General features: G+C 42.7%; 1 protein-coding gene across 2 annotated transcripts in view; it reads left to right on the forward strand.

The window, feature by feature from the left end:
• Positions 1-1,990: 1,990 nt before the first annotated feature.
• Positions 1,991-26,255, forward strand: part of immt (inner membrane protein, mitochondrial (mitofilin)) — a 57,621-nt gene continuing 33,356 nt past the window's right edge. The window contains exons 1-5 of one of the 2 annotated variants that reach the window (XM_080198300.1): positions 1,991-2,235; positions 9,129-9,202; positions 10,950-11,139; positions 14,757-14,868; positions 18,846-18,989. In XM_080198300.1, coding sequence (XP_080054426.1) covers positions 2,197-2,235; positions 9,129-9,202; positions 10,950-11,139; positions 14,757-14,868; positions 18,846-18,989 — 559 coding nt within the window. In that variant the 5' untranslated portion in view covers positions 1,991-2,196. The remainder of the gene's footprint in view (positions 2,236-9,128; positions 9,203-10,949; positions 11,140-14,756; positions 14,869-18,845; positions 18,990-26,255) is intronic. The other variant, XM_080198376.1, reaches the window with a different exon arrangement.

Consider the following 26,255-nt stretch of genomic DNA (forward strand, 5'->3'; position numbering starts at 1 on the left):
TTTTGATTTTGTTTGGGCTGTTCCCCTTCCTTTAGGGAGCTGTCCCTTTTACTTTGTCCTGATTTAACTTGAGCTTGTTTATTTGGTTTGACCTTAAAAGAGGCCAGAGTTTCATTGCATCTATGCTCTAGCCATTTGTTGGTCAACTCTGTCAGAGAGTTGGTGCTAACTCGATGGGCCGAATGGTGTCCTGCAATGTAAAGATTCTATGAACACATCAGTTCTTGTGATGTACTGCCCCCCCATGCCAAATTAGGAAGCCAAAAGACCCATTACCCTTTTGGACGATGACGAGTGTCAGGCAAACATAATCTTCTCCCATTTTCAATTAGAGGAACGCTCAAACAAAATGCCAAAAAGAACCTTTTAAAAAAAAAGTCTGGGTGACTTTTCTCCAGAATTGCATGCACATCCTGGAGATTGATCTTCAATTCCTGGAGACTCCAGTCCAATTCTGGGATGAGCTGTTGGGGACCCTAACAAAACTACTGGTGTGCAGCATTGCAGAGAAACAATCACCACCCACCCAACCTCTCCCAATATAAAATTCTAAGAATGCTGGAAATCTGAAATAAAAAACAGAAAATGCTGGAAAAGTCAGAGGGGCTCAAAAACATTAAGAGGGTGGCACCTAGTTGGCACTGCTGCCTCACAATGCCAGGGACCTGGGTTTGATTCCCAGCTTGGGTGACTGTCTGTACGGACTCTGCATGTTCTCCTCGTGTTTCCTCCGGGTGCTCCAGTTTCCTCCCACAGTTTGAAAGACGTGCTGGTTAGGTGCATTGGCTATGCTAAATTCTCCCTCAGTGTACCCGAACAGGCACTGGAGTGTGGCAACTAGGGGATTTTCACAGTAACTTCATTGCAACGTTATACAATCTTACAACGTAGAAGGAGACCATTCAGCCCATTGAATCTGCACCAACGATAATCCTATCCAGGCCCTATCCCCATGGATTTACCCTACTAGTCCCCCTCACACTAAACAGCAATTTAGCAATGGCCAGTCCATCTAACCTGCACATCTACCTGAACCCGAACAGGCGTCAGAGTGTGGCAACCAGGGGATTTTCACAGTAACTTCATTGCAGTGTTAATGTAAATCTATTTGTGACTAATAAATAAACTTTAGACTATGGGAGGAAACCCACACAGACACAGGGAGATTGTGCAAACTCCACACAGACACTAATAAATTTTTAAAAACCAAAACAGAAAATGCTGGAAAATCTCAGATCTGGCAGCAACTGTAAGGAAAGAAAAGAGCTGTCATTTTGAGTCCAGATGACCCAAAGAGTCACTTACAGATGCTGCCGAACCTGCTGAGACTTTCCAGCATTTTCCTCATAGAAACCTTACAGTGGAGAAAGAGGCCATTTGGCCCATCGAGTCTTCACCAACCACAATCCCATTCAGGACCTACCCTCATATCCCTACATATTTACCCACTAATTCCTCTAACCTACTTAGGACACTAAGGGACAATTTTAGTACAGCCAGTCAACCTAACCTGCACATCTTTGGACTGTGGGAGGAAACCGCAGCACCTGGAGGAAACCCACACAGATACAGTGAGAATGTGCAAATTCCACACAGACAGTCACCCAAGCTGGGAATGGAATCCAGGTCTCTGGAGCTGTGAAGCAGCAGTGCTAACCCACAGTGCTACCGTGCTGCCCTCTTTTCACTTCAGATTCCAGCGTCCACAGTAGTTTGCTTTTATAAGTTTTTTTTTGAAAAGGTTTGTTTTTCTCTCCACACCTGCTGCGCCTTTTCCAGCATTTTCTCTTTTGGTTTCAGATTCCAGCATCCGCAATAATTTATTTTAATAAGTTCTTTTTTTAAAAAAAAGAGGTTTGTTTCTCTTTCCACATATGCTGCCAGGCCTGCTGAGATTTTCCAGCATTTTCAGCTTCCAGCCACCATGAGGTTTGGTTGCAGAGAGGCAGCCGGTCCAGGTTAGGTTGAGGAGGGCGGGGTAGTTGGCGCGCATGCGTGTTGGGGGTGGCGCAGGCTCGGTCGAAGCGGAGAGTCCCGCCTCAGAGAGAGTCCCGGAGCGAGGCCGCCTGCTCCAACGCTTATAGCCGCTGCTTTTCCTCCTCCCTCGAAACTGAAACATGTTCTAATCTCACGTGCGGCGGAACAATTTATTTCATTTCAAGAAAATAAATCGTTGGCGGCGGCTTCCGAAAAAAAATGTTGAGGGCTTCATGGAAAGTGACCCCGCCGTTAAAGGTAGGAGAGAGAGTCGGCGGTGGGTGGAGAAATGTCCGATTCTGATTAAAACGGGGGCTGAGAGCTCTCTGCCTGTTCCTGCTCCGCTAATTCTCTGGAGCGTCCTTGTTGTCCTCTCCTCTGAGCGTTTGAAGCCGGGCCGCACCGCGGGAGGAGGCTTGAGCCAGGCCGTCAGCTTCAACCTAACTTGGCTGACCTGAGTCAGGCGTTGATTGACGCGGCTCTGCACCAATCGGAGGCGGCGGCCGCGTTGCGCGGCGAGAGCGCCCGCCAATCGCCGCGAGTAGGAGGCGGGTCCCTTCCATGGGTAGGCGGGGCCAGTGAGGAGGGGTTAATCAGGCTAGGTTGAGCGGCAATGACAAGAGTAGGAAATGCAATTGGAATGGGTTTGGGGAGGAGGGAGGTAGAGACTTGATATTTAACTCAAGGTAACAACTCTTGACATCTTGCTGTTACAGAATTATCATCCTCCCACCCACTCAATTTAGGGAGGCGTACATTTTTAACCATTACATTCGCGGAGAGAAAACGGCGTGACCTTGTAGGTGAATGTTGGCAACTTTGTACACATTGGCCAGGAAGAGTCAATGAGCCATGTGGTTTATTAGCTTTTTTTTGAGTTCTTGCATTTCTTTTCAACAATCCTGAATTCTCCCTCACGCACCCCAGATATACTTTGTTCCACCTTGATAAAGGCAACCTATTGCCGGTGCTGTAATCAGACAGAAAAACTGAAAAATGCTGGGAAATCTCAGCAGGTCTGACAACATCTGTGGAGAGAGTTTGGATGGTCCAAAGGGCCACCCCGACTTGAAACATTGGCTCTATTCTCTCTCCACAGATGTTGTCAGACCTGCTGAGATTTTCTAGGATTTTTCTGTTTTTTTTCTCTCTCTCTCCCCCACTTTCTTCCTTTGGGAAAAAGATACAAAAGTCTGAGGACACGTACCAATTGACTGAAGAACAGCCTCTTCCCTGCTGCCATCAGACTTCTGAACAGACCTGTTGTTATTAAGCTGATCTTTATCTCCACCCTACTCTTAACGCTATGACTCTGTCTACAATTGCTGCTGCCTCAGCAAAGTAGCCAGCATAATTAAGGACCCCATGCAATCCAGACATTCTCTCTTCTGGTGGGAAAAAGATACAAAAGTCTGAGGTCACATACCAACCACCTCAAGAACGTCTTCTTCCCTGCTGCCATCAGATGTTTAAATGGACTTACTTTGCATTAAGTTAACTTTTCTCTACACTCTAACATTACTTTCTGCACTCTCTTGTTTCCTTCTCTATGAATGTATGTTGTGTCTGTATAACATACAAGAAACAATACGTTTCACTATGTTAATACATGTGACATAAATCAAACCTAACTGCAGCAGTATATTCTGCACCCTCTCCTTTCCTTCTCCACCATGTAGTCTGAATTGTGTGTTTTGTCTGTATTTGATTTATTATTGTCACGTGTATTGGTATACAGTGAAAAGTGTTGTTTCTTGTGCACATACAAACAAAGCATACTATACATAGGAAAGGAGAGAATGGAGAATGTAGTGTTACAGTCATAGCTAGGGTGTAGAGAAAGATCAGCTTTATGCGAGGTAGGTCTATTCAAAAGTCCGATGGCATGTTCTCCACTATAGATGCTATGGCAGGGAAGAAGCTGTTTTTGAGTCGTTTGGTACATGATCTCAGACTTCTGTATCTTTTTCCTGACAGAAGAGAGAATGTCTGGGATGCATGGGATCCTTAATTATGCTGGCTGCTTTTCTGATGCAGTGGGAAGTGCAGATAGTATCAGTGGTTGAGAGGCTGGTTTGAGTGATTGGCTGGGCTTCATTCATGATCCTTTATTGTTTCTTGTGGTCTTGGGCAGAGCAGGAGCCATACCAAGTTGTGATACAACCAGAAAGAATGCTTTTTATGGTGTATCTGTAGAAGTTAATGAGAGCTGTAGCAGACATGTGAAATTTCCTTAGTCTCCTGAGAAAATAGAGATGTGGTGGACTTTCTTAACTATAATGTCCACATAGAGGGACCAGGCCAGGTTGTTGGTGACCTGGACCTAAAAACTTGAAGCTCTCGACCGTTGCTACTTCATCCTCATTGATGTAGATAGGATTATGTACTCCACTACGCTTCCTGAAGTCACCGACAATCTTCATTTCCTCTCCATTGAGGGAGAGATTATTGTTGTTGTCATACCATATTCTTTTTCTTTTTCCTGTACTATGTCTTGTCATTGTTTGAGATCCAACCCACTACGGTGATGTCATCAGTCAACTTGAAAATCGAGTTGGTGGGGAATTTGGCCACACGGTCATACATGTGTAAGGAGTATAGTAAAGGGCTGAGGACTCAGCCTTGCAGAGCACCGGTGTTGAGGATGATCTTGGAGGCTAAAGATAGGCTATTGCCTATCTTTACTGACTGCGATCTGTAGGTTAGGAAATCTAGGATCCGGTTGCAGAGAGAGGAACTGAAGCCCAGACTATGAAGTTTGGAGATGGAGTCCCATAGAAATAATGTTGAAAGCTGAGCTGTAGGGTCTGCTGTGAATCTGTTGTGGTGACAGGTGAACTGAAATGGATCCAGGTACTCCAGGAGGCTGGAATTGATTCGTGCCATGCCTAATCTTTCAAAGCACTTCAAAATGATGAATGTCAGAGTCACTGGATGATAGTCATTAAGGCACGCTGCCTGACTTTTCTTTGGTACTGGGATGACAGTAGTCTTTTTGAAGCAGGTAGGGATCTCAGTTTGGTGTAAAGAGAGGTTAAAGATGTCAGCAAATACCCCCCGCTGGGTGGGGCTGGTCAGCACAGGACCTGAGTGCTCGTCCAGTGCCCCATGCAGGCCATTGCTTTCCATGGGTTCACTTTTGAGAAGGCTGCTCTGACATAAGAACATAAGAAATAGGATCAGGATTAGGCCATCTAGCCCTTCGAGCCTGCCCCGCCATTCAATAAGATCATGGCTGATCTGTCGCTGCTCAGTTCCACATTCCCGCCCTCTCCCCATAACCCTTAATCCCCTCGCTTATCAAAGACCCATCAACCCGCGTCTTAAAAATATTTAGCGAGGCAGCCTCCACCACTTCAACGGGCAGAGAATTCCAGAGATTCACCACCCTTTGAATGAAGAAGTTCCTCCTCAACTCCGTTCTAAACCGTCCCCCCTTTATCTTGAGGCTGTGCCCCCTAGTCCTACTGTCCTTTCTGAGCGGGAAGAGTCTCTCCACCTCTATCCTATCCATCCCATTCATCATCTTATATGTCTCAATGAGATCTCCCCTCATTCTTCTAAACTCTAACGAGTACAAGCCTAGTTTATTCAGCCTCTCCTCATAGCTCAACCCCCTCAACTCCGGTATCAGCCTAGTAAACCTCCTCTGCACTCCCTCCAAGGCCAAAATATCCTTGCGTAAGTGCGGCGACCAAAACTGCACACAGTACTCCAGCTGCAGCCTCACCAATGCCCTATACAGCTGCAGCAAGACCTCCCTACTTTTATATTCACTCCCCCTCGCTATGAAGGCCAGCATCCCATGGTGGCCTCGGATACAGGTTTGTCTGAGGTTTCCGGGATGGAGGACATGCTCTCACTGAAAGCATGCAAGAAACACGTGACAATAATAAATCAAATGAAATCAATTCAAAAGCTGAAGCATTAGCACTGAATCATTGTATCATGATCTGTTGTGGTTTTCAGCATCACGTGAAAAGGCAGTGACATAGTGGCATTGTCACTGGATGAGTAACCTAGATACGCAGTTATTGCTCTGGGTGCCTGAGTTTGAATCCCACCACAACAGATGGTGAAATTTTGAATTCAGTAAAATTTCTGGAATTAATTTCTGAATTTCTAATGATGACTATGAAACCATTGTCAATTATTGTAAAAAACCTCTCTGGTTTGCTAACGCTCTTTAAGGAAAGAAATCTGCCATCGTTACCTGGTCTGACCTACATCTGACTCCAGACCCAATGTGGTCGACACTTAAATGGCCTTGCAAATCACTCAGTTCAATACCAAAATCACATCCCCGAATGGAAAAAGAAATGCCAATCTTCAGTCCATTCAATTTAACTCCATGTGGCATCAGAAATGGTTGAAGGTGGTGGAAACCACAAAGACTACAGGCCCTAGTAACATCCAGACTGTAATGCTGAAGACCTGTGCTCCGGACTAGCTACGCCTTTAACCAAGCTGTTAGACTACAACTACAACAGTGGCAACTAGCTGATGTTGTGGAATATTTCCCAAGTCCCCAAAAAGCAGGACGAATTACTGCCCCGTCAGTCCCCCGACACTAAAGGGCAATTTAACAGGGCCAATCAACCTAACCCCTTGCATTTTTGGAATGTGGAATGAAACCAGAGCACCCAGAGGAAACCCACGTAAACATGGGGAGAGTGTGCAAACTCCACACACAGTGACTTGAGGCCAGAATTGAACCTGGGCCTTGGCGCTGTGAGGCAGCATTGCTAACCACTGTGCCAGTCCTGCCCCAAAACTGGCCCGCCCAGATCAAATTAATTGATATTGTCACATGTATTGGTATGAAGTGCAAAATATTGTTTCTTGCGCACTATACAGACAAAACATACCATTCATAGAGTACATTGGGAAGAAGGAAAGGAGAATATGTAGAAAATAGTGTTACAGTTGTTGTGGGAAATTTACCACAGAGTTTGACTGGAGGTTCAATAAGACAGTTCTATTTTGGACACGAGGCTTCAGGAGAAAGCACTAGTACTCTGCGGTACTTGGCAGCTACCTTCTCAATCGTACAATAGCAGTTGATTATTTTCATACCTTTTCAGACAATAGGTAGTCTAGACATTAGCTGTTTAACACATCGTTATGGTGGAGTAGACAGATCATGGTATCGATAGTTAACACGTAGTTACAATCAGACAGGCACAGACATGGGCAGTTAACATAATATTGTTCATAGAATGGATACATTTCCTCTATCAATGACTGGTCTTGATCTATACATTCAGTGATTGGTTTATGTTGCATTTATGTATTTATGTTCCCATCTAGGGCTGATCCTATTATCAGTCTCTGTTGTTCTGGGTATGCCCTTATCTTTAAAGTGCCCAAGCTCTGACTAGCTTCCTGCAGCATTTCGGTTACTGCATGTTTTAATGTTAAGTGACTGTGCTAAAAGCTAGTGCCTGTTTGATGTCTCTTCCCAGGCAACCATTTTGTGTGCCAGGTAACCATTTATTTATTTTCCCCACTTCACGGTCATCGCTAGGATTTAGAGAAAGATGAGCTTAATATATGATAGGCCCATTCAAAAGTGTGATGGCTGGGGGACGAAGCTGTTCTTGAGTCGGTTGGTACGTGAGCTCAGACTTTGGTATCGTTTTCCCAACAGCAGAAGGTTGAAGTTTGTCCGGGCTGCTTGAGGTCCTTGATTATGCTGGCTGCTTTTCCGAGGCAGTGGGAAGTTTAGACGGAGTCGCTGGATAGGAGGCTGGTTTCCATGATAGACTGGGCTTCATTCACGATCCTTTGTAGTTTCTTGTGGCGTTGGTCAGAGCAGGGGTCATACGTGGATTTCTGCTACTTGCACCAATTTGTTGGTCTTTGAGAAGAATTTAAAAGCTTTTAATTTTAATTACTAATGTACTTAGCACTGTTGCCTCACGGTGCCAGGGACCCAGGTTTGATTCCTGGCTTGGGTCACTATCTTTGCGGAGTCTGCACGTTCTCCCTGTGTCTGTGTGGGTTTCTTCCAGGTGCTCCGGTTTCCTCCCACAGTCCGAAAGATGTGCTAGTTAGATGCGTTGGCTATGCCGAATTCTCCCTCAGGGTACCCGAACAGGTGCTGGAGCATGGTGACTAGGGGATTTTTGCTGTAACTTCATTGCAGTGTTAATGTAAGCATACTTGTGACACTAATAAATAACTTAAAACTGCATTATACAATAACTAGCAAATGCTTCTGAATAGTTATTCAAAATGGGATTATTTAAGTGGGCAGCTTGATGGAAAATGCTTATTTTTGTGATAAACCCATTTTCTCCTGTATTAATAAAACTCCCAAGTGGCCACTTTTTTAAAGGAATTTTTAATGAAAAAATTAACATTCTAAAAAGATTCATAGCAGATTTATCTGCAACTTCAGCCGGAGAAACAAGTTGAAAGTTGTTATACTTTGTTTTTCTGAAGCAAAATATCAATTTATTTGTACTTAAATCAGTAGAAGGAATGATAAACAAAGGAAAGGAGTATTGTTTAAAATGCCAATCAATCACTTGTGGTATTGCACATGGGGAATCAAGGCCTAGGACATTTTAATCCGAATAGAGTTAGTCTGTGGGGAGTAAATGGACTAATGACAGGTGAGCATTTATGCAAATGATAATGTGGAAAGCTTAAATGAATTCAGAAGTGGGAGAGGGTGGGATAATAATGGCCAAATACACTACATGTAGAGGAGTTCTGAGGCATTTTGCAAAGCATGTAGACGTAGACTTGCAGCAGGCATTTGATAAGAACCTCATAATGGACTATGACAGAAAATAGAGGCATATAATATTAAAGAGCCAATGATAACCTGGGTACAGAATTGGTTAATTAGGTAGATAGGTAATCAAGCCCTGGCGCGAATTCAGCAGTGATTTACCAGAATGATATCTGTTTCTGGTTCTATTACCATGCTGCTACTTATTCTGAATGTTTCCTATATTGGCTGAATTAATGGTGTGATGTTCTGTGCAGACTTGTGCAAACCAATCACTCAAACTCAATTTACACTATATTGCAAAATGAAACCTTTTAAATACAATACTTTGAGGAACAACAAGGTTCAATTTTCAACTGGAGACTTTCTCTAATTTTATAAAACTGTTTCCTCTTCCCTTCTCCCACAGAAGTGCCTTTGTGGAAAATCACAGCTCCGTCCCTTGCGACAATGCCGTGGGTATACAACTGGAAGTAGTGCTGGGTATGTATACATTATTAATAATGAAAAATTTTTTTAAGGTGGAGTATTTACTCCCTGTTCCTTTAATGTGTGGTAGATCAGTCATCCGATCTTGGACCTTTCCTGTTGGTATTTTGTGAAGTGCAGGAGTGAAATATCAGTCTGATGATTTCTTTCCTCTTCCTTTTGGCTCTTTTGGTATTGTGGAGGAAAGACCCAGGCTCACTCTGCATGGTATTAAAGAGACGGTATAATTTAGGTACAATATTGGCCCTTGAGAACATTGGAGCAGTGCTGCTATTTTTTTGATCGTTGTAGTTGTTGTTTCTGTATTGAATTATAGAACTCTAATTCTAAGATTAAGCATTACAAGGCATATTAATTCTCAAAATTTTTTAAGAAAGCAAATTCCACTTATATTTGCAAAGACAGAAAAATATGCATCCCTGGATAAATGCCAGCAATACAAAAACGAGATCAGTTAACCATTTGGTGTAATTTTACAGAATGCACTTTAAAAGTGTGCACTTCAACATGAAAGTAAATCCAGTTTGTTGTTCAAATTGATTTATTTGAGTGTCTTTCGGCAGATGCATTGCTTTGTATTTTGTGACAAACCTATAGCTAGCCCTTGCCAATTGACGTTTTCTGCTACCTGTATCTAATAATGTGTAAAATTAGACAGAAATCGGCTCCCATTATCAATGAATATTACAATACATAAGAACATAAGAAATAGGAGCAGGAGTAGGCCATCTAGCCCTTCGAGCCTGCCCCGCCATTCAACAAGATCATGGCTGATCTGAAGTGGATCAGTTCCACTTTCCTGCTTTCTCCCCATAACCCTTAATTCCCTTGTTTATCAGAAACCTATCAAGCCGTGACTTAAATATATTCAGCGAGGTAGCCTCCACCACTTCAATGGGCAGAGACTCACCACCCTTTGAGTGAAGAAGTTCCTCCTCAACTCTGATCTAAACTGCAGCCCCCCCATCTTATTTGGAGGCTGTGCTGTCTAGTTCTGCTATCCTTTCTAAGCAGGAAGAATCTCTCTACCTCTACCCTATCTAGCTCCTTCATTATCTTATATGTCTCTATAAAATGCCCCCTCAGCCTTCTAAACTCTGACGAGTACAGACCCAGTCTATTCAATCTCTCTTCATAGGCTAACCCCTTCATCTCTGGTGTCAGCCTGGTGAACCTTCTCTGTACTCCCTCCAAGGCCAATATATCCTTTCGCAAACATGGTGACCAAAACTGCACACAGTACTCCGGTTGTGGCCTCACCAGTGCCCTGTACAGTTGCAGCAAGACCTCCCTGCTTTTATATTCTATCCCCCTCGCTATAAAGGCCAACATTCCATTTGCCTTCTTGATTACCTGCTGCACCTGCAGACTGGGTTTTTGCGATTCTTGCACAAGGACCCCCAGGTCCCTCTGCACCGTAGCATGCTGCAGCTTTTCGCCCTTTAAATATTAATCCCTCCTACTATTATTTCTACCAAAGTGGATAACCTCACATTTGCTAACGTTATACTCCATCTGCCAGGTCCTCGCCTGCTCACTCTGCCTGTCCAGATCTCTCTGCAGACTTCCCGTGCCTTCCACGCAATTTGCTTTTCCACTCATCTTCGTGTCATCAGCAAATTTCATTACCCTACACTCGGCCCCCTCCTCCAGATCGTCTATGTAAATAAGTTAGTAACTAAGCAGTTTTTTCAAATGTATTACTTTGCATTTGTCTGTTTCCTTTTTTTGTCTTTAACAGTACTTCAGCAGGCAAAGTAGTAGGAGGAAGTGTCCTGTTTATTGGAGGTGGCCTCGGTGGTACAATATTGTATGCAAAGTGGGACCCCAAATTTCGAAAGAATATAGAGAAAACCGTCCCGTACTCTGATAAAGTATTTGAGTTGGCTCTTGGTCCTGCACCATATAACCTCCCTGTATTAAAGAAACAGGTATGTATGCTTGCATAAGCTATTGAAATTTAAATTTCTGCAATTGTTTATTCCGGTTGACTTCATAGAATCATAGAATGACACAGTATTGACGGAGGTTGTGCAAGTCTTCACTGACTCTTTTGGAGAGCAGCCCTCTTAGTCCCATACCTCTAATCTTTCTTGAAATTCCTACATTATTTTTCCTTCAAGTATTTATTCAATCCTTTTGAAGGCTATTATGGAATCTGTTGTGAAGTAAGGGGCACTGTTACCTCACAGTGCCAGGGACCCAGTTCCTGGCTTGGGTCACTGTCTGCGTACAGTTTGCACATTCTTACCGTGCCTGCGTGGGTTTCCTCCAGGTTCTCTGGTTTTCTCCCACAGTCCAAAGATAGGTGGGTTAGGTGAATTGGCTATGTTAAATTGCCCCTTAGTGTCGGGGAGACTAGCTAGGGTAAATGCATGGGGCTCTGGGGATAAGGTCTGGATGGGATTGTGGTCGGTGCAGACTCGATGGGCTGATTAGCTGCCTTCTGCACAGTAGGATTCTATGTATCCACCACCACGTTTGGTAGTGCATTCAAAATCCTAAGTGTTCTGTTTTTTTAAAATGTTTTCTTTGTAATGGTTCTGGTTTCTCTGCTAAACATCTTAAATCTAGACCATCTAGTTATCAAATCCCTTCAGCCATTGAGAACAGTTTCACCTTATTTAATCTAACTAAAACCTTCGCAGTCCAAATCTCCTCTTGGCCTTCTTAGCTGTTGGTAAAAATTTCAGTTTCTCTAGTCTATCCTTAACTATAATCGCTCCATGAACATCCTTAACACTGGTGCCCCACAAGACTGTGTCCTCAGCCCCTTACTATACTCCTTCTACACTATTGACTGTGTGGCCAAATTCCCGTCCAACTTGATTTTCAAGTTTGCTGATAACAGTAGTGGGTCAAATCTCAAACAATGACGAAACGGAGTACAGGAAAGCAATAGAGAATCTGGTGAACTCGTGCGACAATAATATTCTGTCCCTCAATTTCAACAAAATGAAGGAGATAGTCATCGACTTCAGGAACCATGTTGGAGGACATGCCCCTGTCTACATCAATGGAGACTCATGTTTTTAGGTGTCTGGATCACCAACAACCTGTCCTGGTCCCTCCATGCAGGCGCTATAACCCACCAAGCCTGCCAACGACTCTGCTTTCTCAGGAGACTAAGGAAATTTGGTATGTCTGCTATGACTCTCACCAACTTTTACAGATGCACCATAGAAAGCATTCTTCCTGGTTGTATCACAGCTTGGTACAGCTCTTGCTCTATCCAAGACCTCAAGAAACTACAAAGGGTCTTGAACAAAGTCCAGTCCATCGCTCACACCAGCCTCGCACTCGTTGACACTGTCTACTCTTCCCATTGCTTCAGAAAAATAGCCAGCATAGTCAAAGAACCCACACATCCCGGAGTTACTGTCTTCCACCTTTTTCCATCGTGAAAAAGATACAGAAGTCTGAGGACACGTACCAACCGACTCAAGAATAGCTTTTTCCCTGCTGCCATCAGACTTCTGAATGAACCTCATGGTAGCTATGACTGTAACACTACATTCTGCACTCTGTCCTTTTCTATTACTGTATGCTTTGTCTGTATAGAGTGCAAGAAATAGTACTTTTCATTGTATACTCATACTTGTGACAAATCAAATCAAAGAATTATATGTAATACTGCAGGTGAGGTTATGCTTTTTATTTGTTCATTTACAGGATGTGAGGTATCGCTGAGTAATCCAGCATTTATTGCCTGTCCTAAGTAGCCCTTCAGAGGGTGGTGTTGAGTTGCCTTCTTGAACCACTGCAGTCTCTGAGATGTAGGTTCACCCACAGCACTGTTAGGGAGGGATTTCCACAATTTTGAAACAGCAACAGTGAAGGAACGGTGATATATTTTTAAGTCAGGCTTAAAGGAGAATTTTCAAGTGGTGATGTTCCCAAATATCTGTTGCTCTAGATGGTAGTAGCAGTGGGTTTGGAAGGTGCTGCCTAGGGAACTATGGTGAGATTCAGAAGTGCATTTTGTAGATGGTGCACATGGCTGCCACTGTTTGGTGGAGGGATTGAATGTTTGTGGAAGAGGTAGCAATCATGCGGGCTGCTCTGTCCTAGATGGTGTTGAGCTTTTTTGGAGCTGCACCCATCCAGGCAAGTAAAGAGTATTCCATTTCACTCCTACCTTGTGATTTGTGGAGATGCTTTGGGGCTGTAATGATTGACCTCCAACCACCATAAGCATATTCCTTTGTGCCAAATATGACTCCAGTGGAGAGTTTTCCCCTGATTCCCATGGATTTTAGTTTTGCTAGGCCTCCTTGATGCCATACTCTGTTAAATGCTGCCTGATGTCAATGACAGTCACTCACCCTACCTCTGCTCTTTTGACCATGTCTGAACCAAGGCTGTAATGAGATCAGGAGCTGAATGACCCTGGCAAAATCCAAACTGACTGTCCATGAACAGATTAGTGCTGAGTAAGTGCCACTTGATGACCCCTTCCATCACACTGCTGATGATCAAGAGTAGACTGATGGGGTGGTAATTGGCCAGGTTGGGATTTGGGATTTGTTAGGACATACCTGGGCAATTTTCCACATTGCCGGCTACATGCCAATGTTGTGGCTATTTTGGAACAGCTCAGCTAGGGACGTGGCAAGTTCTGAAGCACAAGTCTTCAGTATTATTGCCAGAATATTGTCAGGATTGCAATATCCAGTGCCACCAGCTGTTTCTTGATATCATGTGGAATGAGTCGAATTGGCTGAAAACTGACATTTGTGATGCTGGGGAACTCCTCTCAATAGTCATACGTGCATACAAAAACTCGATAAGCACGAGTAGCTCTGTGCTGTCTAGGCTTCATGACTTGGCTTGTTAAAGGCTTATAGGCTCCACATGTCTCATGAATGTGGGACGTACTTACACATGTTTGAGATGGGGCACAGATCCAATTCCTCACCTTGATGTCCTCACCTTTTATTGTTTCACATTTGTCTCTCTTCTGATCCATAGATGTTTTTATGTGAAAAGTGTGTCAGCCCTCTAATATGTGAAGAAAATATTATTAATTGGCAGAATCCTTCGGAAACAAATTTGCAGAGTTAGACATTACATAGAAGGGCAAACGACCTGTGGACTGAAATAGGTCTTATTCTGGCACTTCCCAAAAAGCTGTCTGTGCACATTTGTGTTTTCTTGTCTTGTTCCTCAGCCCCTGCAAGATCCAAGAATGTGGATAACTATTTGAAGATTCATTATTTATCAAAGCTAGAATTCTAGAATTTATTCTGCCAAAATGTAGTTTGTGGGTCTGGTGTTGCTTAGTATTTTTGACAAACACACAAGTTGAGCTTGTTTTACAAATTATAATATGAGTGGCCATCTCCAATATATACTTAGGATCAAGATTTTTTTGGTTATATAGGTCTTAGAACCAAAGAATCCCTACAGTGCAGAAAGTAGCCATTCAGTGCATTGTGTCTACAGTGACTCTCCAAAAGAGCATCTTGCCCAGCTCCTCCTCCCACCCTATGTTTTGAAGTGTGTAGAGTGTCAGCGTTTAATGCTTCATTTAAATTACTGTTTTAAGGACAAGGAAGATCCACTGAAAGTATCAACGTCCTCTGAAATATTGAAAGAATCCACACTGCCGAAATCCATGCAAGATAATGAAGCTTCACCCCTTGAAGCAACCATAGAAGGTAATTCTGAACCAAGTAGTAATGATTTCAACACATATTATTACTTAGCATTGCCAGAAAATATACGCTAAATGCACAGAGCTACTTGGTAATAAATTATTGAGTATTGTTATCTAAAATGTTCAGATTTGAATTGTGATTTTGGTAATAGGTTTGATCAGAGTATGGTGTAAACATATGAGGAACATATCAGTCAGTTTATGCTTCATTGATGTTGACTGTCTTGAATATATGGATCTCAGAAAATTTGGTGCTTTAATGCTAATTTTTGATCCTTGCAAACATTCTTAATAATTGATCTTTACAAAGAATTACTGAGAGATCAGGGCATTTGTCCATCTGGTGTTTATGCTTCACGTATGTCTCTTGTTATTCTACATCATTTAATCCTATCGTTGGCAAACCCTCATATTGAAAGTGATTCACCTTGCAGATGGCTGGGTTGAAGTGACGTGTCGCTCATATGTTCACAGATGGCTTGTAAGCCCTAACATAGGCTTTAGGCTCTCCCACAGTATGGACGTCGGTTGTTGGCTGGTAGAGGTGATAACAGATTATTGATTTGAGTAGCTGCCCTTTCTCTCTCTCTGTTCTCATTCAGTGACTACTCTTGTTGATTGAAAGGTCTTGACACCATTCTTGATGATGAGTAACCATATTGGTCACAATTGGTTGTCTGCTGCCCATCTGTTGTTGTTAATAGAGCAGACCTTCATGGTAGTGTTGAGATTTTCTTTGAAATACTTCTTTTGGCACCATGTGAATTGGTATCCTGCCAAAGCTCTGAGTAGGTCACCTGTTTAGGAAATCATGAGTTGGTTCATCTCAGTTGATGTGAGATTATCATGGCCTCTATGCTTGTCATGTCTGCATCTTTGAGGAAGCTCATGTCTGTGCTTATATCCTCCCACTTGATTTGCATGATCCTTCTAAGACAGCATTGATATTCTAGGGCCTAGTTATGCCATTTATAAATTGGTCAGCACCAAACAAAGCATGGGGAAAACTACTGTCTGATAGACTTGGGTATAGAGCTGGGTCAGATATCATGACTCTCAGACTTGAATATGTAACTTAAGTAAGGCTGAGCTAGCACATTAGATTCAGCAGTGTCCTACTTTACCAATATCAACTCTTTGGGATAAATAGCTTCTGAGATATGGGAAGTGAGAGACAACTTCCAACACTTCACCAGGAATTGCAGATGAAGGCATTGAATTTGATACATTTGGTGTGGGTTGGTATAGAACATTGACCGTCTTAGTTTTCTGGGCAAGTCTCATGCTATTGTATGCTCTGTGAATTCATCAACTATCTATTGTAGTTCTTCAGGGTGAGCATTCTTAGTGTGATATCAGAATACTTCAGTTCTATTTGTTGCAAAGTATGGTCCCTTTAAAAATAGGTTTTGTGTTTAGTGCTTGGATGTGTATAATGCAGATGTCTACAGGGTACACAGATTACAACATTTGTAACGAGGACTAAGCGTCAGGGTTGCCTTAGTGACAGGCTTTGATCTTTGGCAGCCTATCAGTTTAAAGAAGACACTCAGCTATCAGGAACCTATCAAATTTGAATTTGTTGTTGCTGACAGCATCAGACCAATCTTGGTGTAGGAAAATTGATAGGTCATTGAGAGTTATAAAGAGGAACTCAACTGCCTGCCTGGCGTTCAGCTGAAGGGCTGCCATCTCTCAAGACCCAGAGAGGGAAAGAGTGGCTTCCTGCCAGCCTCTAAACGTTAATGAAGAATAGTTCACATACCTTCCCAAACACTTCTAGCAGATTACAAAGTGAGGGATTCCTTTTTGGAGGATTTGGCATGGCTTCTCAAAAGGGGATCAATCTCTGCATCGTAACATTTTACAGAAGTGGTTGATATGGTTTTGTTCTTTGGTCAGTAGAGGTTGAAGAGCTTACCATTAGTGCACTTTAAGTTGGATTCCAGCCAGGTGTAGCAATATCAGTAATAAGTTCTTACAAAAAGATTTGAGAATGGTGTTTGTGCAGAGACACGCCATGGTTGACGCTGCCTTGACAGTGTAGAGTCTTTGGAGTCACTGCACCATATTTTCAATTGCAAATTGTCATGTAGGGAAATATGGAACTGATGATGTTTGTGAACTTAGCTGAGCATCCTTAATCGCTTTAGCACTTGCCAAAGGGCCATCCAATTCACCAGGTCAAAAACTTCTGAGAGATCAAAGAAAGCCATGTAGAAAGCGAGGTCTACTCTCTGCACTTTTCCTGTTGTGAAGATCATGTCAGTTTCAATGGTGGTTCAAAAGCCACACTGGGATTCTCAGTAACTGGCGAGAATAATTAAGAACTAACCCATCTAGGACTTTACCAACAGTCGAGAGCAGTGCTATTTTCCTTTAGTTTGCCCTGTCTCCCCCTTTCAAAAAAAAAAGAAAGCTGACTTCAATCTAGAGTTGACTTGCCTTTTTGGAATTTAAAAAATGCTTGGGGGATAACTGTTCTTTGTTGCATTTCCATAGCAAACCTCAATCCATCAGAAACCACTTGCCAACCAATCAGCACTTCTCCATGCAGTAAAAATTATTGTTCTCTTTGAAATTTGGTGTTCTTGTATCTGTCCTTTTTAAAATTCATTTGTGGGACATGGGCGTTGCTGCCTGGCCAGCATTTCTTGCCCATCCTTGTTGCCCTTGAACTGAATGGCTTGCTGGGCCATTAGAGGACAGTTGAGAGTGAACCACATTGCTGAGGCTTTGGAGTTGCATGTAGGCCAGACTAGGTAAGGATGGCAGATTTCCTTCCCTAAAGGACATGGGTGAACCAGATGGGTTTTCTGACAATTGACAATGGATTCATGGTCATCAGTAAATTTTTATTTCCGTTTTTTTTAAGTTGAATTTAAATTCCCCTTTCCAACACGGTGAGAACCCAGGTCCCCAGAACATTAGCTGAGTTTCTGGATTAAACTACTAGACCATTGCTTTCCCGTAGTGTGAGGTGAAAAGCTTGCACAATATGTTGCTTTTTTTTTGGGCAATACTCAAGTTCCCTACTACCAAGTAACTGCAAGTATTTGGTGCTTCTGTGATTCCTCTTCCTGCTTCATCCTTTTCTCCAATGTGCCTTTTGCTCCCGGCAGGAAATATGTCTAATAGAGCTATAACTTGCTCATGTTTGATCTTAAGTGTTTGTGGGTCAACTGATGGGAAACAAACCTGAAAGGGATTGATTGATTGATTTTAAGAAGTTGATTTGGACCATGTGTTTGAGATGAGAACTGACACTTGAGGTGCTTAACACAAGTGTTGTTCTTTCCCAGTCTTTGTGGTGGTGAGTGTAGGTTGGAGAAGGAACTTCTGTTCCATTTTCTAGCATCAGCGCAGGGCTCAGATAAAATCTTTCTTTGGTTTAGGATACCATAAGCTTTTGAAAGTTGAGGATGAAACTTCAAGGTTTGAGTACAGGTTACATGAAGAATAAAGGAAAACAAAGCAAAGAAGGAGGACAAAGAGCATAAGAGATTAAAGTAAACCAGTTTTTTTTAATGAAATCCTGTGCAATGGAGAGTTAGATCACTATGAAAAATGATGGTGTGGACAGCTATGGAATGGAACGGGAAAAACAGGGTACTGAAAAGAGAATGAGAAGGACATAGAAGGGAAGAGTCAAAATCTGAAAGAAAATAAGTTTTCTTAGAGGAAGAGAAACTGGACAAAAATGTTATGGAAAAATGCATCTGCAGGAAGACAATTAAGCTGAGTGGAAGAGTGCATTGTGGTATTCAGGTTTCTTTGAACAATCACTTGTGCAATGTGGGAAGTGTCTTAAAGATAGTCTTAAAAGGTATAATACCTAGTAATTAGTGTCAAACCTGAAATCAGTTAGCATAGAAGTGAGTTGAGTACTTGACTGCATTTCTTTGAGATGTTTTATACAGAGCATAATATTAAAGCTATTTAACCCTTTTGCCCATCTCCAACCCACCCTACTTTCAGGTTCCTCCAAAGATGCAGCTGCAATTATTTCTGCTGTTGGTGATGCTCCAACAGTCCCTGCTCCTGTCGTCCAAGATGAACCTGTTACCCTACCTCAGGAGCGTGAACCAGAGCATAAAATGGAAGAAAAACGTGATCCAAGTGGTAAGTAAAGAGACATATTTATCGATAGAAAGTCCTGCTGATTCATCAGACGTTATGTCTTAGTCAATTAAAGAACAGTTTCACCAGGCAACTAATTCTAAAGCCTATTTTGATTACCTTGGCTATTCTATCTTTCTTTACAATTGCTGGTGAAGAAACTAATATAAAAAATACTTCTTTGCATATTGTCATGTAGTCACACAAATCTGATGATCTATCACCTGGACCCTGAGATCTGAGGATTTCTGCTTGTAGTATTAAACCGAGAAAGGGAATACATGTGTCATGTCAGCAATAAGCTAGTTCTAAATGGAGAGAAAGATCACTAATGTGCCAGTTATAGTCATGATGATTTAGCATGTGAAACAAAATGGGTAGATTGAAATACTTGCTGCTACAAGGGAAGCAGCATGTAAAATGTAAAACGTTTTACGTTTTGTGCTCTAGTTCAACGTCCCGGGATATAGGATCTTCAGACAAGACAGAAGAGGCGGTAAAAGAGGAGGAGGCATTGCATTATTAATTAAGGAGCAGAGATGATATCTTGGAGAGGGTATCAAATGAAGTTTTGTGGGGAGAGCTTAGGAATAAAAAAAGAACCGCTATGTTACTAGGTGTTCACTATAGTCAGTGGAAAATTGAAGAGCAAATATGTGTGCAATTTGCAGAGGGGTGTAAAAATAATAAGAGGGTAATTATATTACGTGATTTCAACTTCCCCAAAGTTAATTGGAATAGCCATCGTGTTAGGGGCTTAGATAGAGTAGAGTTCTTAAAGTGTATACAGGAAATCTTTTTAGGTCAGTATGCAGAGGATCCAACAAGGGATGGCGCAGTGCTGGACTTAATTCTGGGGAATTAAGCCGGACAGATGGTTGATCTGTTGGTGGGAGAGCATTTTGGTGATGGCGACCACAACATGGTTCAATTCAAATTTGTTATGGATTCAGAAATAGACAAGTTGCAGAAAAAGATTTTGAATTGAGGGAGAATAGATTTTAACAAAATAAGGCAGGATCTGGCCAAGGTAGACTGGAATGAGATACCTGTGAGGAAATCTACAGAAGAGCAGTGTGGTCATTCAAAGATGAAATGGGGAGGATAGAGGCCCACATCTCCCTCTAGGGTAATAGGAAGGTGTGACATACACAGAGAACCATGGATGACTGGAGACATTCAGGATACAATGAGAAGGAAAAGAGAGACTTTTAACAAGTGTAAGGGGAGTAAGTCTGCAGAGGCATTAGTGGAGTACAGAAAGTGCAGGATGGAGCTGAAGAAATCAATCAGGAAAGCAAAAATGGGATATAAGAAAGCTCTGGCTGATAAGAGTAGGGAAAATCCTAAAATATTCTATAAGTATATCAATGGGAAGAAAATAACCAGGGAAAGAATAGGGCTCATTAAGGACCATGGAGGAAATCTGTAGGTGGAGACATAGAACATAAACACTACAGCACAAACAGGCCCTTCGGCCCACGAGTTGCGCCGATCACATCAACACCTATCTATAACCCCCAATCCCATAAAACCCCATATACTCATCCAGAAGTCTTTTAAAAGACCCCAGCGAGTTCGCCTCCACCACCACTGACGGCAGCCGATTCCACTCACTCACCACCCTCTGAGTGAAAAACTTACCCCTAACATCACTTCTGTACTTTCCTCCCCGCACCTTAAATCTGTGTCCTCTCGTAGCGACCATTTCAACCCGGGGAAATAGCCTCTGAGAATCCACCCTATCCAATCCTCTCAACATTTTATAAACCTCTATCAGGTCGCCTCTCAACCTTCGTCTCTCCAGGGAAAAGAGACCCAGCTCCCTCAACCTAACTTCATAAGGCATGCCTCCCAGTCCAGGCAACATCCTTGTAAATCTCCTCTGTACCCTTTCAATATCTTCTACGTCTTTCCTATAGTGAGGCGACCAGAACTGCGCACAGTACTCCAAATGAGGCCTGACAAGGGTCTTATAAAGTTGCAGCATTACCTCCCGACTCCTAAACTCAATCCCTCGATTAATGAAGGCCAGTACACCATACGCCTTCTTGACCACCTCTTCCACCTGCGAGGCCGATTTAAGAGTCCTGTGGACCCGGACCCCAAGATCCTTCTGCTCTTCAACACTACTAAGACTCCTGCCCTTGATAGTGTACTCGTTCATCCCGTTGGTTCTGCCAAAATGGACGACTACGCATTTATCCGCGTTGAAGTCCATCTGCCACTTCTCCGCCCAGTCCTGCATCCTATTTATGTCCTGCTGCAACTTTTGACATCCTTCCAAACCATCCACAGCACCACCGACCTTCGTGTCATCAGCGAACTTACTTACCCATCCCTCTACTTCCTCATCCAGGTCATTTATGAAAATGACAAACAGCAAGGGTCCTAGAACAGATCCCTGGGGCATTCCACTGGTGACTGACCTCCATGCCGAAAAAGACCCATCCACAACCACTCTCTGCCTTCTGCAGGCAAGCCAGTTCTGGATCCACAAGGCCAAAGGCCCTTGGATCCCATGCCCTCTCACCTTCTCAAGAAGTCTTGCATGGGGGACCTTATCAAACGCCTTGCTGAAGTCCATGTACACCATGTCCACGGCACTTCCTTCGTCAATGTGTTCAGTCACATTATCGAAGAACTCAACTAGGCTTGTAAGGCACGACCTGCCCTTGACAAATCCATGCTGACTATTCCTGATCATGTCAAACCTCTCCAAATGCTCATAAATCTTGTCCCTCAGAAGCCTCTCCATCAGCTTACCAACCACTGAGGTCAGACTCACGGGTCGGTAATTTCCCGGGCTATCTCTGTTCCCTTTCTTGAAAATAGGGACTACATCCGCAATCCTCCAATCTTCCGGAACCTCTCCCGTCTCCATTGACGACGCAAAGATCATCGCCAGGGGCTCTGCAATCACTTCCCTCGCCTCCCACAGTATCCTGGGGTATATCCCATCTGGTCCCGGCGACTTATCTATCTTGATAGAATTCAAAAGTTCTAACACATCCTCCACCTTAATATCCACAAACTCAATCTTTTGATTTGATTTTGAGACAGAGAACATTGATAGGGTATTAAATGAATATTTCACATCTGTCTTTACCCAGAGCAGTGAGGAGGTAGTTATGAAACTCAGAGACAGACTGTGAGGTTCTAGAGCAAATTGTCATAGGGAGGGACAAGGTATTGGCGGACTTAAAAGTGGACAAATCTCCAACTTTTTAATTCCTCTCTGGCCACTGGGAAGGTGCCAGAGGACTGGAGAACAGCTAATGTGGTCCCAGTATTTAAGAACGGATGTAGAGACAAGCCAGGGAACTACAGACCAGTGAGTCTCGCATCTGTGGTTGGAAAAGTACTGGAAAAGATTCTGAAGGAGAGAATTTATCTCCGTTTGGAGAGGCAAAATTTGACCAGGGTTAGTCAGCATGATTTTGTCAGAGGGGGGACATGCTTAACAAATTTGATTGAATTTTTTGTGCATGTAACCAAGTGTGTGGATGAGGATAGTGCAGCTGATATAGTAAAGGATTTTAGCAAAGCCTTTGACAAAGTCCCACGTGGGATACAGGATGATCTGATAAGATGGATTCATAACTAACTTAGTGGTAGAAGACAGGGTGGTGACAGACAGCTGCTTTAGTGACTGGAGGCCAGTGACCAGTGGTGCATCACAAGGATCTGTGCTGGGCCACCTGTTCATCATTTATATAAATGACATAAATGTGGGGTATAGGATCAGTAAGATTGGTTGGGTGATTAACAGTGAAGTTGAGTGTCTTGGGTTACAGGAAGGTATAGATGAGATGGTCAAATGGGTAGATAAGTGGCAGATGGAATTTAATCCTGAAAAGTGTGAGATGACAAACTTTGGAAGGAGTAATTTGACAAGAAAGTACTCAATGAATGGTAGGACACTCAGAAGTTCTGTGGAACAAAGGAATCTTGGTATGTTTGTCCAGAGAAGTGAGAAAGCCTAAGGGTATGTAGGGTGGTGAAAATGGTATATGGGACACTTGATTTTATCAATCAAAGCATAGATTACAAAAGCAGAGAGCATGTTTTGGAGTTGTGTAGAACTTTGGTGAGGCCACAGCTAGAGTAATTTTGAAAAGCCTGAGGGTCGGTAAGTCCCCTGGGCCAGATGGGATATATCCTAGGATACTTTGGGAGGTAAGGGATGAGATTGCGGAGCCTTTAGCTTTGATCTTTGGGTCCTCGTTGTCCACAGGGATTGTGCCAGAGGACTGGAGAGTGGCGAATGTTGTTCTTCTCGTCAAGAAAGGAAATAGGAATGACCCTGGTAATTATAGGCCAGCTAGTCTGTCTTCAGTGGTTGGTAAGTTAATGGAAAGGGTCCTGAGAGATAGGATTTATGACCATTTGGAAGTTTAATTTGGGATAGTCAGCATGGTTTCATGAGAGCTAAGTCCTGCCTGACAAATTTGATTGAATTCTTTGAGGATCTAAGTGTGTAGACGAAGTTAGTGCAGTTGATATCGTATACATGGATTTTAGTAAGGCATTTGATAAGGTTCCCCATGGTAGGCTCATGAAGAAGGTAAGGATGTGTGAGATAGAAGGAAATTTGGCTGATTGGATAAGTGACTGGCTGTCTCATAGAAGACAGAGGGTGGTGGTGGAAGGAAAATTTTCAGACCGGAGGCCAATTACCAGCAGTGTACCACAGGGTTCAGTGCTGGGTCCTCTGCTGTTTGTGATTTTTATCAATGACTTAGAAGAGGGGGGGTTAAAGGGTAGGTTAGTAAATTTGCTGATGACACCAAGATCGGTGGAGTAGTGGATGAGGTGGAGGGCTCTTGCAGGCTGCAAAGAGACATTCGTAGGATGCAGAGCTCGACCGAAAAGTGGCAGATGGAGTTTAATCCTGATAAGTGCGAGGTGATTCATTTTGGTAGGAGAAACTTGAATGCGGATTACAGGGTCAACGGCAGGGTTCTGAGGAATGTGGAGGAACAGAGAGATATTGGGGTTCACAGCCACAGATCTCTGAAGGTTACCACTCAAGTGGATAGAGCCGTGAAGAAGGCTTATAATGTGTTAGCGTTTATTAATAGGGGATTTGAATTTATGAGCCATGGGGTTATGCTGCAACTACACCGGACCTTGGTGAGACCACATTTGGAATATTGTCTGCAGTTCTGGTCTCGTTGCAATAAGAAGGATATGGAAGCACTGGAGAGAGTGCAGAGGAGATTTACCAGATGCTGCCTGGTTTAAAGGGTAGGTCTTATGAGGAAAGGTTAAGGGAGTTGGAGCTTTTCTCTTTAGAGTGGGGCAGGTTGAGAGGCGACTTAATAGAGGTTTATAAGATGATGAGGGGGGTGGTTAGAGTGGACATGCAGAGACTGTTTCCTCAGGTGGTTGTAGCTGTTACTAGGGGGCATAACTATAAGGTTCGTGGTGGGAGATTTGGTGGGATGTCCGAGGTAGGTTCTTTACTCAGAGAGTGTTTGGGGTGTGGAATAGACTGCCTGCTGTGATAGTGGAGTCAGACACTTTAGGAACTTTCAAGCGGTTATTGGATAGGCACTTAAAGCACACCAGAATGACAGGGTATGGGAAAGCTTGATCTTGAGTTTGGACAAAGCATGGCACAACATCGAGGGTTGACGGCTTGTACTGTGCTGTGCTGTTGTATGTTTCTATGATATTTAAGCCCTGACAAGGAATCCAGGAGATCTGAGTGCTGCCATGTGTCCTTCCCATAATTTGCTCTTTGCTGGCATCAATTTTTGATGGCAATTCAGTGCAGGATCTGGATGTAAGCTACATCCATCACTAGCTTGTGTTTTAGTGATTAGCAAAGACTTACGGCAGTGCAGATTGATTCTGCCATTCACCACTCATGTTTGGAAAATCATGTTAATCCCAGTATGCCCTTTGTAAGCAGTGGGAACTGTAGTAGGACCTAGATCTAATTGAATCTAATGAAACCTTCCCCCAAATATAGAGATTTTTGGAAAATTAAAATCAATGCATCAACTATCTCATTAATCATTCCTGTGAGACCCAGGGATTTGTCAGCCCACAGACCAACAATTTGCTCAATATCTCTTTGATGATTGAATTTTCCTGCGTTGTTCCCTTCCATTTCTTAATTTACAGCTACTTCTGGGATCTTACCTATATCCTCTGCAGTGAAGACAGGTGCAAACTACCTGTACAATTCATCTGCCAAAGCCACAGACCTACTTTCTACAGGACCAGTGGTCACTTTGTTAACTCTTATCTAAGTATCAATAAATAGTATCAATAGGTATACTTACTGTCTATCTTTATATTACCAGCTAGCTTTCTTTTGTACTCTAACTTTACTTCCTTTTCAATTTTTTGATGTGAAGATGCCAGCATTGGACTGGGGTGGGCACAGTAAGAAGTCTCACAACACCAGGTTAAAGTTCAACAGGTTTATTTGGAATCACAAACTTTCGGAGTGTTGTTCCTTCCCCAGGTGAATCACTCATGATTCCAAATAAAGCTATTGGACTTTAACCTGGTGTTGTGAGACTTCAATTTCTTTGTCATTCTTTGGTGTTTTTTATATTCTGTAAAATCATCTGACCTGCCATTTGTTTATGTGTAAATATATGCTTTTCTTTTCCATTTAACTTTTTTAGTTAACCAGAAATGATGAGCCCCCCTCGGAATTTTTCTTTCTAGTTGAAATGTGTCTATTCTATGTATTCTGAAATACCTTTTTAAATGTGTGCCACTGAACACTTGTTGATCTATCCCTCGAGCATATTTGCCAGTTCAGTTTCGCTCTACTTTCATATCCTCATTATTCAAGTTTAGAATCTGCTTGCTTATGTGTGCAAAATGAACATGTATCTTGTGGATTTTCAATTTTCATTACTCCACCATTGATCACTGTGCCTTCAGCTACTTAGGCCTTAAGATCCTCCTAAATCACTGTGTCCTTGCCCCTTTCCTCTCTGAAATGCAACTTTAATCCTACTTCTTTAACTAAGCTTTTTGTCAGCTATCCTAATCCCTTTACACAGTTCAGTGTCAAATTTTGTTTGATAACAGTCTTTTGAAGCACCTTTTGGGTGATTTTCTATGTTAATTGTGCTATAATACATGTAACTTATTGTATATGTTTTTGTGTGAACTAAGGATAATATTGCTGTATTTAAAAGATATGGTCCTCACCTCTTGTCCATGCCATGCTGATCATAGGCAATCACATATATTGGACAAAAGCACTAATCGTTTTCCATTACCATAAGAGTTAAT

The sequence above is a fragment of the Carcharhinus amblyrhynchos genome, chromosome 1 (genome assembly GCF_965287045.1).
Source record: "Carcharhinus amblyrhynchos chromosome 1, sCarAmb.v2.hapA, whole genome shotgun sequence".
In the NCBI taxonomy this organism is placed as follows: Eukaryota; Metazoa; Chordata; class Chondrichthyes; order Carcharhiniformes; family Carcharhinidae; genus Carcharhinus; species Carcharhinus amblyrhynchos.